Raw genomic sequence first — 17,199 nt, 5'->3', positions numbered from 1 at the left:
CTGCAGACTGACTGAGCAGACTGTACATAAAAGATGGACACAGAGATCGTGACATCACCTACTGGTTTGTGGAGCTCCATTCTTAAGACGCCAGCTGAGAGTTTAGGTCGTCGCCATCATGGTTCAAACATCATAAAAAGGTGAATTTGAGTAAAAAAAACCCCACAAGACAGCCGTGAAGCAAACCCTACTTCATTGTCTTTTCACTCTAAATGAGATAATTTGCCAAATTAATATAATGTTGTATTTAACAAGACTTAAAACTAGCATTAGGGAACATAAGCTCATCAGGAAAGTGTTTCCTGTTCTCACAAATCGAGCGACCAGTACCATTGTTATTAATATAGATGTCTATGCAATCAAGCTTGGCCACTAGATATAATGCAGATTTTACTTTTTAAACTCAGCGGACACATCCATCTTTTAAATAAAGTCTATTTTTTTGTTTTTGGTACAATAAAGCTCTTCTGTTTTGTTTTCTTTTGTCACTAGCATTGCTGTGCGGCATTGTTTGCCTACCGAGAGCCAGTGTTGTTTGAAAGTAACACAGAAGAAAACTACAGTACCGTCCACAAGTCATTTATTTATATTTTGCTTGGAAAATGGGAAATAAGCGCAGCGATTTTTTGAAGCATGTGCAGTCATACATGGAAATATATATGGCAATTCTAATTAGCTTGAAAATCAATATTTGGGTTGATCACATTTGTTCTTTAGCACAGCCTGAAGGTCATCAAACCTGTTGTCACTGACTTTCAGTGCAGTTCTTGTGTAGTTTGGCCTACCTCCGTCTTTTCTCCTGTTTTCTTTTCTTTAATGATGGCTTCTTGACAACCACACTTCCACTGAGACAATTTCTGAGGAAGCTTCAATGAACAGTAAGTGGATCAACTGAAGGGCCAGATGCATCTTTCAGGTCCTGGATGTCTGTTTCCTGTTTCTCAAGGACATGACTTTCAGATACGTTTCATCTCCTGTGGGTAATTTTTTAAGGCCGACACTTCTTCTATTCCACAAGATATAAATATAAATATATATATAAAGAAATGAGGAATGGCTCTAGACTTTTGCACAGCACTGTACACTCTGCAACTTCAGTTTTGCGAAAGACTTTCACTTTTTTATCTTTGATTCAATAAGATGGATGAGGAGACCTTTTGTCTTTGACCTTCTGAACCTCATTTCCACTTATGTTTGGGATGGACCCACATGAGCCACCTTAATGGGCATCAGTAATCCTCTGCTTAGGTCACAGCTCAAAAAAAAGAGGACAGATAAAGGGGGGGAAGAAAACTAGAGGAAAACTTCCAGAAAAGGAGACGCTACTTGCGCCCCGGCGTTCGTGGAATGTTTGAATAACAGCCCCAAACACGAGACGTGTGATACATGGAGCCGGCCTGAAGAAGAAAAGAAAAAAGGAGAGACGGAAAAGACAAAAGGCCGAGCGCTGGCCTAATTAGCTGGCCCGGCTTCAGACACGCTCCTCTGGATATAACGTTGACTGTTTGCCCGGATGAAGCATAGAATGTGTGCATAAGGTGACCAATCACAACGATCACAATGATCCAAGTCGTGCACACCAGCGTGCAAAAGATGCATCCCGCATAATCCCAGTTGGGATTAAGTGTTCCTGGGTCTGTGACATGGCCTAAGGGATGGAAAACTGGGGGTTAAGACTTTCCCAGTGGAGTTTTGAGAAGCACTTCATTTAGGTATGGTACACCATGTTCTCTGACCTCATCACAGAAAGAAAATTAATGTAACAAAATAACACCAAGAAAGAACTAGATCTGCACAAGTAAACAGCACCAGAATCTGATGATCAAAGCTGAGCGATCAACTGAGGAATTTAGATACAGAGCTCACAAAGAGTCAGAGAGAAAATCTAGATACCCGATTTTAAGTCACACCAGAATAGAATCAGATATAATCAGACCTAAAAAAAAAATCATCTGATCTGACCTAATCGTCTTCTTAATTTCAAAAAAACATACATCCATTTTTTACAGCTGATCCAACTTTAAGGTCATGTGGGCTGAAGTCCTTCCCCGCTGTCACGGAGCAAAACGCAGGGCAACTCCACATCCACACCTGCGACCAATTTAGAATAACCAATTAACCAATTAACAAGGACGACTTGGGGCGACTGCCGCAGGAAGCTGGAGTATCCAAAGGAAGCCCACGCCATCCCAGGGAGAACATGCAAACTACACACAGAAAGCCCCCAGAACCTTGCTCCACCAACACCTTCATCATGTTACTTCTCGTGGAAATTCGAGCCATTCTCAGGTGTGTGTACACAAGTGAGTAAAATGTTTCACTACAAACAAGTAAATACTGACATCGAGCATTCATTAGTGGTTTTATTCAAACACGATGTACTCAGCTCAAGCACCTGTTTGTAAAGATGAGCTCAATAAAGGTGTGGCATCAATGTAAGAGCATGAGTCTCACTCCAACCGGTCGCAGCAGATGGCCCCGCCCCTCCCTGAGCCTGGTTCTGCCGGAGGTTTCTTCCTATTAAAAGGGAGTTTTTCCTTCCCACTGTCGCCAAAGTGCTTGCTCATAGGGGGTCATATGATTGTTGGGTTTTCTCTGTATGTATTATTGTGGGGTCTACCTTACAATATAAAGTGCCTTGAGGCGACTGTTGTTGTGATTTGGCGTTATATAAATAAAATTGAATTGAATTGAATGTAACATACAGCAGTTTAACACTCTGTGCAATACTCGTCCTCATCTCGACGGAGCTCACATTCCTGCAACTTAGCTTTGGCCATTGCACACGCTCGGATGAGACGGAGTTTACGTGACATTATTGTGAATGAAAGGAACACTGAAACATCCTGTTCAAAAGTTTTACAGCCACCTTAAATGCTGGTTTGTTTTGATAAACTGCAGGGTTTGCACGCACGATGCAAAATGACACGCACGCTTTTAGTTTCACTCTGAAAAGCGGCAGATTAATGCTGCGGGGCTCTTCTGTCACCGCAGCAGCGCGGCCATGTCTCAGCTGGAAGATTTGTATCTGACAGCAGACATCAGGTTTGGCTCTCGGCCAGCATCCTGTGTATGTCCTCTGCCTTCCTGTCTGACAGGACTCTGATTGTTTTACTTTTTTTTCTCTCTCTTTTTTTTCTTCTCTTTCTTCAGCATTTCTAAATACAGATGCAAGTTCGGACACCAAGAATAAGTGAGACACTGCAGACAGCAGCAAAGTTATTTAGCACACGTTCCCAGTTTGGATAAAGAGCCGGAGTTTTTGCATGTGGTGTAACACACAGACAAAACTAAAAGTATAGATTCAACATAGGACACTGGTCCAGTATCTGATTCACATAGCTGGACTTGGTGTATGTGAAAATGAGTTTATCTATTTGATTTCTTTTCGTGTTATCTGACATTTACTGGGGAGGTACCGATTATCAAATTCTGAGCTGATAAAATTTCTGCAGATTACTGACAGTCGTTGTTGTTTTTACCCCACTTGTTCCAGGAAAGGAGAGGAGTACTCCTTTCTCTGGAAATGAGTTGAGCTCTCTCACCAATCTCTGAATAAGCAATCAAACTATAATATAATCACTGGATCAAAGACACAAGGTCCTCAGACTTGACTGAACACATCAGATAAACGCCAGCCATCAAACCTGACGCTGTTTTACATGATGCATTTCTAACTTGCAGGAATATACTTCTAAACAGAGCCAGTCGTCACCTGATACTGGCCTATCAGATATATAAACTGTATGCCTTGAGTTCTGTGGGGGAAAGTGTGATCTCAAGCAGAAAAAAAATAACTTTCATGGTTTCTTCAGTTGGTTTGTCAGCCGATTCCTCAGTTTTAAGTACAAACACCGTCTATAACACATGTTGCAGAGCATTAGGGCTGGCAACAGAACAAATATATTGGCCATCAGCAATTATAAGGCTAAAAGGCTACCTTGGATATCACACTAAGGAAGCTAGCCATGTGTTTTTCGTTACACCAGCATAACCACTTACTACTCCTCGCTCACGTGCCTCAGCTTGCCAGTTTCGTCTGACACAAACTGCACGCCTCTCAGAACAAAAGAGAGAGGCAACAGTCTCAGACCAAATAATACACTGACTGAAGGCCTACACCCTAGCTAACCACTCACCCATTTGGTACTGTAGATCCAGAAGAAGCCACCACATGTAAGTGATTTAGTTCCTACCAAGCTCTTTGATGTGTAATACGAACTGGGGCCATCGCAGACCACATCAAAGGAAATCCAAATAGGCTCCAAAGAAGTCACCTGTTAGTCCGGACATGCTGCCGTTTGTAAGGCCAAGACAGATTAGCATCCAGCTTAGCACGACCCAACCAAGAAATGAAGGGTAAAAACATAGTTCAACTGCTTGCTTGAACTCTATACCTTTTATTATTCGAGTTGTGGGAGAAACTTGATTTCGATCTTACATAATAAAGTTGCATAATAAAACAATGCTGATAAGAGCAGTGAGAGTGGAGGAAAAATCCAAAACAAGCTAAAAGATGCTAAAATACTTCAAAGAGCAAAAGGGTGCTGCAGAGGTGCTTGACCGTGCTTCCTATTTTACAATCCATCCATGCAACACGCAGCAAGACAGAGGGCCTACACAGCATGAGGCACCAGTAGGTGATGTTATGGCTGATTAGGGTAATAGTGGAGAAAACAGGAAGCAAGAGATGGCAGAAATAAAAGCTGAAAGGTGCTCAAGCAGGCACCCGTATGATTTCCAGATTTGCATCTAAGTCTACCCGTTACGCTTGGTTTCTAACTGTGAATCATTTTTTGCTATGAGCACAGGTCAGAGCACGAATGTCGGTGGAGGCAGACTTGCGAGGGGGCAGCATACCAAAGAAATCCACACCGCTCTTTGCCCCCTCGCGCCGAAGCCACCACCACATCACATGCCCTCCACCGAGGGAAAGTCCCTGAAATCAGAGGGGAGTGCTTCTGACGTCCAATATCTAACTTTAAATACTTCTTAAATATATATAGAGATGCATTTACACTGATTTTTTTTTATTGGGAACTCTGCTGCTAATGCATAAAGGCTCCAACTTCTTCAGGTCTAAACAGGAAGTAACTGTGTGTAACTTCCACCAGTAACTTTTCAATGAAATAATGAAAAACTTTTCATGCAAAACTTGTAATGGTGAGAAAACTACAGGGACAAGTTTAGGCATCTGTGAAGGTCACAGCATTGACCTCTTCCTGTATTAAGGCGACAAGTATTATCACAGCACAGTCCCATAATAGAACGAGGCTCTCAGCCTTTTATTCTCGAAAGCATGGAGGTGAAACTGCCTTTCATGTTGTTTCACGAGGATTTTTAAGGTAAAGTCAATCAGAACAAGCAAGCGTTTGGCTTTGAGGTTAAAACAGATGCTTTTTAGAGTTTGCTGTAAAGCCTCTAACCATTTCACTACAGTCTAAATCTCACTACACGACAACAGCAGGAGAAAACAGAGGAAGTGAGATATAAAAGGGGAACCTAGAAATTTGTTTTCCTACACGTTTGCCTATGCACATCAGTGTTTGTGCTTTTTTTTTTCTTTGCTTGTTGGCTTGTAGTGATGCCTGTTGCATCTGTCACACAGGGGTCACCCAGCCAACAGCTCATGTAATGCCAGCTAGAGGATCAACACCTTGAAGTGTGGTGCCGGGGGACAACAATAGCCCCCTGTGGGATGGGAGAGGGCACAGTTCTGCTACTGTAGGCCACTCGCAACGGGAAACACTGTACAGCTGAGTACAGTGACCTACATCTTCCACCAAGGCGCTTTCTGCACAAGTGAATCAGCTTACAGTCAACCAGTGTTGTCTGCTTATGAATGAATTATCTGGAACGTACTGGTGTGTGCATTAGCGAGTCGAGACTGTGAAACAAAGGTTTGTTTCAGCCTCATCTCCACGTTACAGGATACTGAAATGAAAAAGCAGAGATTATTCAGAGAAGGTCATTAATATGCAATAAGAGGAATTTTAATGATGACTTAGACACAGAAATCTAAGAAAAAACAATAATTGGTAGTAAAGTTGACAGGAAATAGCAGCTTAACAATGCCCTGATTCCAGTGAATCAGGGCATTGATTGTTTCTACACTCAAGTCCAGTCTGTTCTCCACCACTGCTGGTGACAGCGGGCACGCTAGAGCAAATCGTCCGGCTCAGACTTCTAGCGACGGGCACAATCATAAAAAAGGTTCGCTCTAAAGCCACAGCCACAACAGGAAGCACGGTGGATAAAATTTTAAATGCGCTCGAGGGGTCTGTTTGTTTGGTGAAAGGCCTCATTAGGTTGGATCACCACCCTAAAGCCCCCAACTGAGACAGGCAGCAGTTGCCCACTTTTGGGAAAAGCCAAAGAAGCAACTTGTGTCAGAGCAGTGCCGCAACTGTGGCTTTGTGACTGAGATGAGGTGTTACCTATGACCACACCCATGTGTTGTTGTTTTTTTTGGCAAAGCGATTTCACACCAAATACATGCTGTAAACACAACACAGATGGGAAAATACAACGCTGTGAACAACAGTAATACACTTAAAAAAATGTTTTAATAAGATGTTAAAGTGATAAGTATTTCAGCACTATCAGAAAACAGTATTGGCAACATGCCATACATAGTGCTGCTGTTAGAATACCTGCTTACTGCCTCACTGGAGTAAACAAGCGCCTTCCCTCCAAAACCGGTATATCTCGTCAACACTGTTGATCCAGTTAAAGAGGTGCAAATTGGCCTTGTCGTTGGCACAAAGCTAAGTTAGTAATGCCTAATTGGTAAACACACTGTGCTCTGCAGAGCCCGCCTAGTTGTTAACTTTCTCTGGTTTGGTGTGTGCCAACATGGCATCAAAACTAAGAGCTGAAAACGTCACACTTGATCGCATTGAGGTTTGTTGGTTTGTTTGTTGCTGCTGCAATGTCCCAGCATTTATTTCCATCCAGAGTTGCACTGTGTTATCTCAAAGCTCTTGTGTTAGTGGTGGGACCATCGTGCAGGCTTCTCCAGCACATCCCAAAGATTCCCAGTGGGATTAAGGTGTGGACTCTTTGGTAGCTAATCCATGTGTGAAAAGGATTTCTCTTGCTTCCTGAACCACTCTTTTGCAATCTGAGCCAAACTAAACCTTGCATTTTTATCTTGGAATATGTCCATACCATACTGGGAAAAAAAAATCAGGCAAACCGGCCCCTTTGTTCCCAGTTAGTCTCACTGATAAGTGGTTCTCTTAAGGTTTCACAGCTGTTTAGTCCAAATCCCTGGAGTTTGCGTGTGTGAGTGGAAAAGCTCCGAAATTGAGTCTAGTGAGTTATACTGCTGATTTTTATTTTTTGTTTTATTTTAAACATTTAAATGATCTCACCATCAGCCATATTTCTTCTTCAAAGATGGTGTTTTCTTTTGCTTGATGCAAGGCAATAAATTGACCCTTCTCAGAGTAACACATTTTACACAACTGTGTATCTTCTGACACGGCTGTTTAAGACAAATAACCTGTTAAATAACCTGTTGCCGGCTGAAACATACTGACTGAAGTAAATATCCAATGTAAGGGTCTTAATTAGCTTAGTTAAATCCAGCTGGTGACTTGTAGGAACTTCAGAGTGAGCAACTTTTACATTACACACAGTCATTTGATCCATTTCCATCATACAAGTTTTGATTAGTGCAGTACGGAAATGGGAATTGTTCAAAGGATCATTTTGGTGGAAATCTATCAGTGCACTATGTGGGCTGGTAACAGTACTACTTAACTTCTTTTTTTTTTGGCCCAGAGAAACCCTCCAGAACAGTCTGTTCTTGTCAAAAAATGGAAATGGCTTTGCGTGTTGAGCTGTACTCCACAGAGGAACATTGTGACTTATTTCACATTCACGCTGATATTTTGTCATCAGCCCCCTGAACAACCCCCAAATTCGACCGTCTTTCCTCGAGTGTGCGTGTGTGTGTTAGTCTGATAGAGCAGGGGCCAGCCGGCAGCGGTGGAAGCAGTATAAAATGCAAACTGTCATGCTTGCCGCAGCACTTGAGCCAGCACTGGCAAGATAGGCAAATGCCGAACCTCCTTTCCAAACAAATCTCTTTAACAATGCAGCCACTGAGCTCTGAGATAACCAATGTCACCTCTGATTTAGCCATATAAGCAAAGTGATACGGAGCAAACTTTCTCCAAACTTGGCGAAGCTTTGGGCGTGAGAGAGATCTAATCACAATTGCTTCAATACATCCAAGTCAGTAATTAACCTCAATCTGTAGGTTGGAAAAAAGTCTACACTAAATGGGATTCCTGTATCAGATTCAGCTATCAGCGAGCAGCCACATTACTTCAACACTGGATGTTCCTTGCAGGCACAAGGAAGGGTTTTGTTTGGTGAAACACCAACACGCTAAATACACAAAACTATTAAAACAAGGGTAGACCACGTTCACTATACCGCTCTACAGAGTGTACTCGCAAACACCTCTTCCATTTTTACTGCATCTTCTGCTGACTTTCCAAAAATCTATACCCAGTTTGCTTCCAGTGATGATTTATGACTCCTATTGTTTAGACCTGGTGTGGATTTGGCCTGTGTTAGAAAAACATGCTGATTTTGGATAGATTTATAACACACCAGATTCTCCTCATAGCTGAAAAGGCCAACAATGAGGAAAAAGGTGTTGTTTTACAAACAAAGCACTGCAGGACGCTGTACTACTTTTACTCATTTTAAAGACAAATGCGTCACAAAAACCATTGTTCACTATGACCTTCAACTCAATTTGTGTGTCCCTGGTTATCTGCAACACCACTGTTAGTGATTACTAGTTCAGGCCTAGTTTCATCTCCTCTTTTTGTCTTTTGATACAAGTTCATTAGTAACTTTAAAATCACGTAATTATAAACTTCAACAAAGATGCTGGCGCTAAATATGAAAACACCTGGTTCCTGGTACACAAATATGCTCACGAGCTATTAAATATATGCTCATGATAAACTGCACACTTAACCACCGTCACTGTCAAATCAATTTCTACTCCCTGAGTTCCTCTGGGTTTGTCTTTGGGAATCACAAATCTCCAAGGAACCCATCTCTGGCCCATCAGAAGTTAAACCCGAACCTTTTGGACTACCTACCTCCACACTGGAACAGTTTAAAAATAGCAGACTTGTTTAAATCCTCAATTAAAGACACAAAAAAAGCAATTCACCACTGCTGATAGAAAACACTAAAGGCTTTAGGCACAGGCTTTATATATGCCTCGACAAATATAAGTAGTAAAAACCTTTTTATGTAATAACATGCTAGGACAATATGTACAGTGTAAGTGGTTATATATTTAATGAGTCACTTCCCTAAACAAACTTTTGGAGTGCCTTAATGCTAAACTACAGTTTTTCCATTTTGCATTTGTAACGATCATGGTGACAACGGGTCAAGTGAATCTGGCCCCAGTCTCACGAGACTGCGTCGCTCGAGTGACTAGATGGCAAACAGCCGTCATGAGGGAAAACGAGCATTCCCCAAACAACCGGATTACTGCGGTCGCTCACGTCTCCTTCTGGGCTCGAAATGGGAATCTGGTCACAGTCACACAGCCCTAGAGAGCGGACGCTGACCATTTGACAAACATCACTAGGAGGAAAAAGTTTATTTCCCAACTGGCTTGTGAGTGGTTGCTGGCTGCAAACGGACTGCTGCAGTAGATCGCGTGGAAGATGCACTTTTTAGTTTTACGACCGCTCAGTTAATAGTTAGTGTTTTCAGACAACTAGGCATCTTCCATGGAAACTACAAATGTTACAATATGTTAGCAAGCAAAGCTATCATAAGAATAAAATGTGATGCACCTTTGTTTTGCATCTAAGCATTTTAAATAGTCATTAAAAATACATTAAAAACAAGACATTTGAGGGACTTGTTAAACATACAAATAGAAACTGAGATAGGTCATGCCTCAGGGAAAACAGCGGGTTGTCTACCAATTGTCAGCCTAGCAGTTTCATCCCAAGCCTCTCCACATCCTAAGATATTCTTGGGAAAGAGGCTGAAGCTAAAGTTATTTCCACTGGCAGGCAAGTAGTTTGCACAGTAGCTTTGCCACCGTTAGTGTGTGTAAATGGGTGAATGACAAATGCATTATTAATGGTTTCGAAGAACCAGTAAGGTGAAAAGGTGCAATACTATATAGCATGTGCTTTCCCTCAGCTTAGACTATCGAAAGGCCACCTTCATGGAAAGCTGACCTTTCAATGAAAAGCTGACCTTTCCACAGTACTGAGTGGGAAATGGTTAGCAGTGTGGTTTTGTTTCCTGTCACCACCATCTCTACATTCATTCGTTTTCTTGTTCATGGGAAGATAGAGCTGATATTTACACTGTCATGCTGTTGTGGAACAGGACCACTGTGCTTTTGCCTTATTAATCAATATACTGTAAAACCCCTGGTTGATTTTTCAGGAGCAGCTTGACACTTGTAAACAGTCACAAATGCTTAACAGCTGTCTGGGGCAAGGTTTATTACCTTCAGCAGGTTTTACAGACATGCACGGATGCACCAGATAAAATAAAGATATAAATTAGTCTATTGGCCTTTATTTATGAGGCTTTTTGTGTGTTTTCAATTGAAGCGCCTAGCAGTGTTCTGTTAACATAGCACAGAGCTCATTTTGAGTTTGTGCAAACGTCCCTAAATGCAAAAGGTCAAAGACAAAGCCCAAAAACTAACATTTGAAATTAAGCTTCATGCGATTAAAGAACTGTAATAACAATTAATGCTAATATTTGGCTCAGAGACAACTTTCCACTTTAAAATCTACCTGTGAGGGTATGTCAGAAGATGCAAGTGAGGAATATAACTAAACTAGGGTGGAGTTTAAGGCTACAAAGTGTAACAAAACATCAAATATTAGCTGTAAAATGATATGCTTAAGTTTTGGTATTTGGTATTATGCCCTACATATCTGATAAGGATTATCAGATATGTAGGGCAAGAATCCTAACCCCCATCTCTGAAATGGTACAATCCTGTAATTTCCCTGTAAATAGACCTCAAATAATAGCTAGCAAGTGTTTGCAGACATGTCACCATCTTCCATCCTAGAATTTACAACAATCTGCTAAGGACTGAAGCAATCCCAAGGAGGTTTTCTCCAACCAGTCGAGCAATACATATTTTTCCCTAGCAACCCATGGTTGGCAGGGGTCACTAAATAGTTTCTAGGGCTGCACCACTAAGGCTTTAGAAGTCAATTTCATAATGACTGCAAGCAACCATGTGCCAACTGGTTGGGAAATACCCATTTTCATTTTAGAAGGTTATACCTGTACGACTGCATCTCATGGTTAATGGTCACATATCTGCAAAACCTCAGTAGCCTTAGCTTCTCTGATCTGATTACTAGTTCATGACTTTTAGCTAACTTTAAGAAAATTTTACTGCTGGGTTAGTGAGCCAATGTTATACCTTTTTATACTATTTTTACTATAAGCAGTTAAACAAACTGCTGAACCGTAGCATAACAAAATTATGCATACCAAAATTATAGTTTAGCATGTAGAATTACTGTGGTGGACAAGTTAATGCCATGTAGTTAGCAGCGACAGGACTGCAAAACTTCAAGAGAGATATGACTGAGTTTATTTTTCAGTCAAATCTGTTGTTCATGCCTTTGGACGCTCATGTTACCAGACTAAGTTTAAGGAATAGTTGGACATTTGTGGAAATTCCTGTATATTTTTTGCCAAGAGTTAGGATTAAGGTTGATTCCTATTTGTCAGCCAATTGACTGTCAACTCATATCATGAGTGCTGGAAATGGGAATAAACAGTCTTTTCAAAGCTAATTCCTGTAAAGAGCATTTGATTTGAACTGTTTTGTGTTACCGGTAGGGTGCAAAACTTGTTAGAGTTCTGATGACAAAGCTCATTTGAGCAGGCTTAAGAAGTCTGAAGATAGTCCAGGTGACAAAACATCGATTAACTTTGATTGCCCTGACCATATACATGCTCCAGAGGTTTCCCAACAAATATACTTTATTCAAATATTTTGTTTTGTTGGTCTAGAATGACTTGGTTGATTGTTAGTCAAACCATTAATACATGCCTGAGCTTGTTCACTTAACCAGATAAAGAAATATCTGCTTAAATTTGTCCTTTATCTGAATGCATGTGTGTTTTTTCTGCAGAAAATTAGGAGGAAACAGTTATCCCACTCTCATCTGTCAGCCAGCAGCCTGTTAGCTCATAGCTTCACATGAAGCCTGCATAATGGAAACAAACAAACTGAGTCAGTCCAACGGTGACATAATCCATCCACCAGCACCTCTAAAGCCCAATTAACACATTGTATCTTCCTTGATTAAATGTGTACAAAAGTGGCCTGTAAAAGCACCCAACTATTTCTTGGCCGCGGACTGTAACTTCCTCGACTTTCCACCGATTGCCTGGCAACAGGTCCCACTCAAGAGAGTGAAAAAGGATGCGTCTAAAAATGTTGAAATACTCCTTTAAATGCTCAGTTCAGTCAACAGAGACTTACCACAAACTGTCAAGGCTCAGCACACAGCCATAAACAAATCTATGCTGGGATGTCCCGATACATTAGCAAGGACACCACAAAATAAAGTATCTATATAAACGTATCCAGGTATAATTCACCAGATGCCTTCAGTATAATACTGCACTCAGATCATTGTCACTTACATAACTATTAGGTTCCAAGGGGTTCCCCAGTGAAAGCACTACACAAAGAACAATAAAAGAAGTGATCCACCCCCTTAGTAATCCAACACTAACCACCACTAAATATCTTCTACTGTAGCTTATACTGTACTAATTTGCTCTCCAACACGAGGCTTCAGATTCAGTGAGGTCGGTTACATAACACTGAAATGTATATTTGCTCAAACATAACCATATGATTGCTTAGCAAACACCTATATACATATATATTTACCTGTATGTCAAGTGCCTCCAGACACAAAGAGTTATGTCGTTACAGAGGTATGCAGTCAAACCAACCGGTGTATCGTTTTAAACTCGACTATAAAGGCCCTAAAACAGGGCCAGGTGCTGCTTATTAGCTTCAGCATCCCTTTCAGTCCTTGTGTCAAGGTAACTCTAACAAACAGAGAAGGAAAAAGTACAAGGCTTTTTTATAATGCTGTCAGTTCAGGACAGTGTGGTGTATAAAAAAGGGCCTGGTTCAAAATATTGCCTGGATGCAAATAGATGGAAATCCTGCTCTAATAAGGTTATGTCAACAGTACAGTTTAGCTGGGGAGGGTTTAGTCACCTGTGGCCTTCTGGAAATGATCAACCTGGCTCAAAACACACAGCATTATAGAGGTATGCTGTGCATTATAACACCATAAGGGCACCTGTCATGTCATCACAGCAGCCTTGATGGCACGGATGTGAGTGCAGCCTGCATTCCTGTCATGTCACGCATTCCTCAGCAATAAACAAAAAGGAGAGGAATTCAAAAAAGAGAAACAGAGAAAGAGACAGAGAGGTGACAGTCGACATAAGATGCATCACTTCCATTAGGCTGCTGCGCAGGGCATTCCTCGGCTTTCCCAAAGGGAGACAGAGGGAGGGGAGGGGTGAGTGTGGGGGGTAACACTGTACATGCGTAAATAAATTAGAGATACTTGTGTCCGACATGGACTGCGCTTACCTGTGGTGGCTACGTTTTGAGCATCAGACGAGCGGCTGGGTAGATCATTCGAGTAAGAGCACTCCAAGCCGAGTACCGCATAGATGACGAGTCCACGTAGCAATACATTCACTACCCTGTGGATGTAACTCATTGTGGAAATGAGGTGAAAATCTAGTAATCCGTGGGACTGACAGTGTAGATGGAGATTTAAATCACAGGTGGTGGTGGGGGGAATACCCCAGGAAAAAAAAAAAGACAGACTGGTGAACACTGCCAACGATTAAAAAAAACCAGTAAAAATAAAAATCTAGTCTTTTTTAAATATGTGGTGTCACGACAAAAAGAGGCACCTGAAGTTCAAAAGATAACAATAATAATAATAAACCTGCAGTGGACTACCGGCTAACAGCTAAAAACAGGAGCCAGTCACTGACTGCCGGCACAAAACCTCACAGGAGCGTGGAAAAAGCCTACGAAATAATAGTTCATTGTTCGCCAAACTACCCTGAAAGAAGCCCTTCTTCTAAAAAATAAAAAATAAATAAATCACTTTAATAGCCTCTAATGGCTTTACTGGCTGTTTCAGAGGGGTGTCTGCTGGGAGGCAGGACAAATGAGAACCCCATATCCAAATCTATGCATTCAAAAATATATATTTATGTATGTATATGTGTTAGCTACCAAACACGACCAGGTTGTGTATTAGAGGGAAGCACATGCAGCCTATGTGTAGGAATTCCCTATCCAAAACAAAACCAGACTCAAAAAATGGTAGCAGCCGAGGATATCCGGGAGCTACAGTTAATACCAAGTGCTCTGTTAAATCCTTACGTGGAGCAGTGAGTTGGAAGAAAATAGTCTCTGTACTTCCACGTATAGTACACAAACACCGGGGACAGCCTCAGCATATTGAACTCGCAGTGTCTCGTAGGTTCGCCTCTTCACACGAAAGCAGCAAATCCCACTGCATCAAGTAAAAATATTAGATGTAAATATAAATATATATGCGCCTCTTCTTGCTCCGTTTCCTGTCCCTTAGTCCTTCTCCGGCCGGTATCTGTCGCACACGACATCCGCCTACTTTCCAAATGAAGTTTTTAAGTCAGCTTCTCATGGCTCGGCGCGATACTGTATCCCCCTCCTGTCATATCAGCTGCTCGCCGGCTGATGCAGACCAGTAGGAAGGGAAGCCGAGCGGGGCGGAAGTCGGTATGCAAAATGGTTTGACATCAGGAGCCGGAGGAGGAGGAGGGAGAGAGAGGAGGAGTGCCGGGAGAGGAAGCAACGAGGGGGGGTGAGGGGGTTTTAATTTGCCCCAACTACTGCCGCGTGCAGGTCACCACGGGAGGGATTTGTTTTTGTTTTTAGGGAAATTCAGCGAAGCTTGTCGAGCCAAGGCGAGCACCGCCACCCGGTTGCACCACCCCGGTGTTACACGCAGAGGTAGCCGCTCGTTACACTCACTCCCTCGGGCAGCTTAAGGGTGGCCACGGAGGAGCCCTCCAAAGAAACTTCGGGGTTTTTCTCGTCGCGGTGATGCCCGCCTCATTGTTCTCCAGGCACAGCCAAGTTTTCCTCCGTGCTGAGCGCTCTCATTGGTTGCGGTGTCCCAACATGGCAGACTCTGATTGGATGCCTCCCACGGCATCTTTTTTTTTTGTCTCTTTTAAGGATGTTTAGCGCGGGAAACAAAGCGATGTTAAGGAATTATACTGGGTTTATTACGAGTAAACTCGGTGCTTTACTAAGAGGAAAGTGGCTGCTACTTCTGTTTTGGGCATTTTATTAACGATTATCTACATTCATCAGTACATTTATCCACAAAAATGTACTGCAAAACTAAATATTGTAACAGAAGCAAAACTAAATATTGTAACAGAAGCATTTCATTTATTCATCTTTATTGACTGGAGACACTCCATTGACCAACGTGAACCAACCAAAAGTTGATTTAAGTCGAGTTTATATTTGCTTTTTAATGTACTTTTCCCACAGAGAGTATATGAAAGCACCCTGATAATCCCATGCAAAAGTTTAAGATGAACAAGTAAAGGTTAAATTTTAGAAAACGCACTGGCATAAAGTATTTGTTTTTTTCTCATATTTGTCACATTTATATGATTCAGATCATCAAACATATTTTAATATCATACAAAGGAAAATACCTGATGATGATCCTATTTATTAAAGGAAAATTATCCAAACCTACCCAGCTTTGTGTGAAAAAGTAATTACCCTTAAACTTGGCAGTAAGAACTACAAGCTGACATGAAGCAACAAAGCAGGTCTAGACCATCACACTACCACCATGTTTAACTGTTAGGGTGTTATGTTCTTTAATGAAATGCTGCGCTAGTTCTATGCTAGATGTAACGGGACCCAGACTTTCTAAAAGTTTAACTTTTGTCTCATCAGTCCACAGAATATTTACCCAAAAGTCTCTGAGATCATCAAGATGTTTTTTGGTAAATGTGAGATGAGCCTTTGTGGTCAGCAGTGATTGATTCTCTTCCATGGATGCCATTTTTGCCCAGTCTCTTTCTTATTGATGAATGATGAACTCTGAACTTAACTGAGGCAAGCGAGGCCTGCAGTTCTTTAGATGCCTTTCTGGGTTCTGGCTGGCCGGCCACTCCTGGGGAGCTTCAATCGTTTTTGGAGATGTATGGGTATAGATATGCTGAGAACAAAACCCCGTCTTATTCACGAGTATTTTCACCCAAAAACCTGGCTGGTGAAAGTGAGCGCAACAAAAGCACTCCTAAAAAACTTTATCTGTTGCAAAAGATTGATTGTAACAAAAGATTAGACCTTTATTATTCCATGTTATTTTTCCCAGTATACTATTTCCACATTTACTCAGAATGACATGCTTCTGCATATCATACTCTTTCATTGCTGGTTGATTTTACGCTCATTCCTCTTTTTGTTGTCAGAAAACTGTGACATGCATTTTACATTCCATCAGGATTATAAATAAGATTTTTATTGTATGGAATTGTGATCCAAGCGGTCTAGCACAGTGGAATGTAAGGCAGGCTGTTTTAGTGGCCATGGCCTAAAACTCTAACCCCATAAATGTTGAGTCATTTCATATCAGCAGTAACAAGAGCACAGAGCCAATTCATGCTGCTGTCCAAACACTTATTAAGCCCACTGTACTTGATACGGCTCTCAACAAGAAATCTTTCAGCGGCGGCCAGCCTCAGTGTTGACGGACACAAGACACGCCGCCCTGCAATGAAACACTTCAGCCACCAGGAGGAACTGCTGCGTGAGCGAGCTACAGCAGCAGGTGATGCTCGTCAAGAGTAACAGACTTGCGGGAGGCCAAAGGAGGTGTAACGGCTGATAAAAGAGTGAGCCGTGGGAGTCCTAGTAAACAGGTGGCAGATGCAGCGGAGGCCAGGAGAGCAGGAGACGAAAGAGAAGAACAGCATAATTCGATACGAGCCCGCGGAGGGAGGGAGAGGGGAGGAGAGTAGCCAGCAACCAAGGAGAAATGGAGCAGATGCCGCATGTAGGAGGAGGGAGAGCAACCG

General features: G+C 41.9%; 1 protein-coding gene across 1 annotated transcript in view; it reads right to left on the bottom strand.

Annotated features, from left to right (window-relative positions):
* stim2b (stromal interaction molecule 2b) overlaps positions 1-14,925 on the bottom strand; it is a 59,261-nt gene extending 44,336 nt beyond the window's left edge. The window contains exon 1 of the mRNA XM_063469935.1: positions 13,676-14,925. Coding sequence (XP_063326005.1) covers positions 13,676-13,808 — 133 coding nt within the window. The 5' untranslated portion in view covers positions 13,809-14,925. The remainder of the gene's footprint in view (positions 1-13,675) is intronic.
* Positions 14,926-17,199: the final 2,274 nt, after the last annotated feature.

The sequence above is a fragment of the Pelmatolapia mariae genome, linkage group LG3_W, assembly GCF_036321145.2.
Source record: "Pelmatolapia mariae isolate MD_Pm_ZW linkage group LG3_W, Pm_UMD_F_2, whole genome shotgun sequence".
NCBI lineage: Eukaryota > Metazoa > Chordata > Actinopteri > Cichliformes > Cichlidae > Pelmatolapia > Pelmatolapia mariae.
Note: the sequence above shows the minus strand (reverse complement) of the source record. Positions and strands in the feature narration are given on the sequence as shown.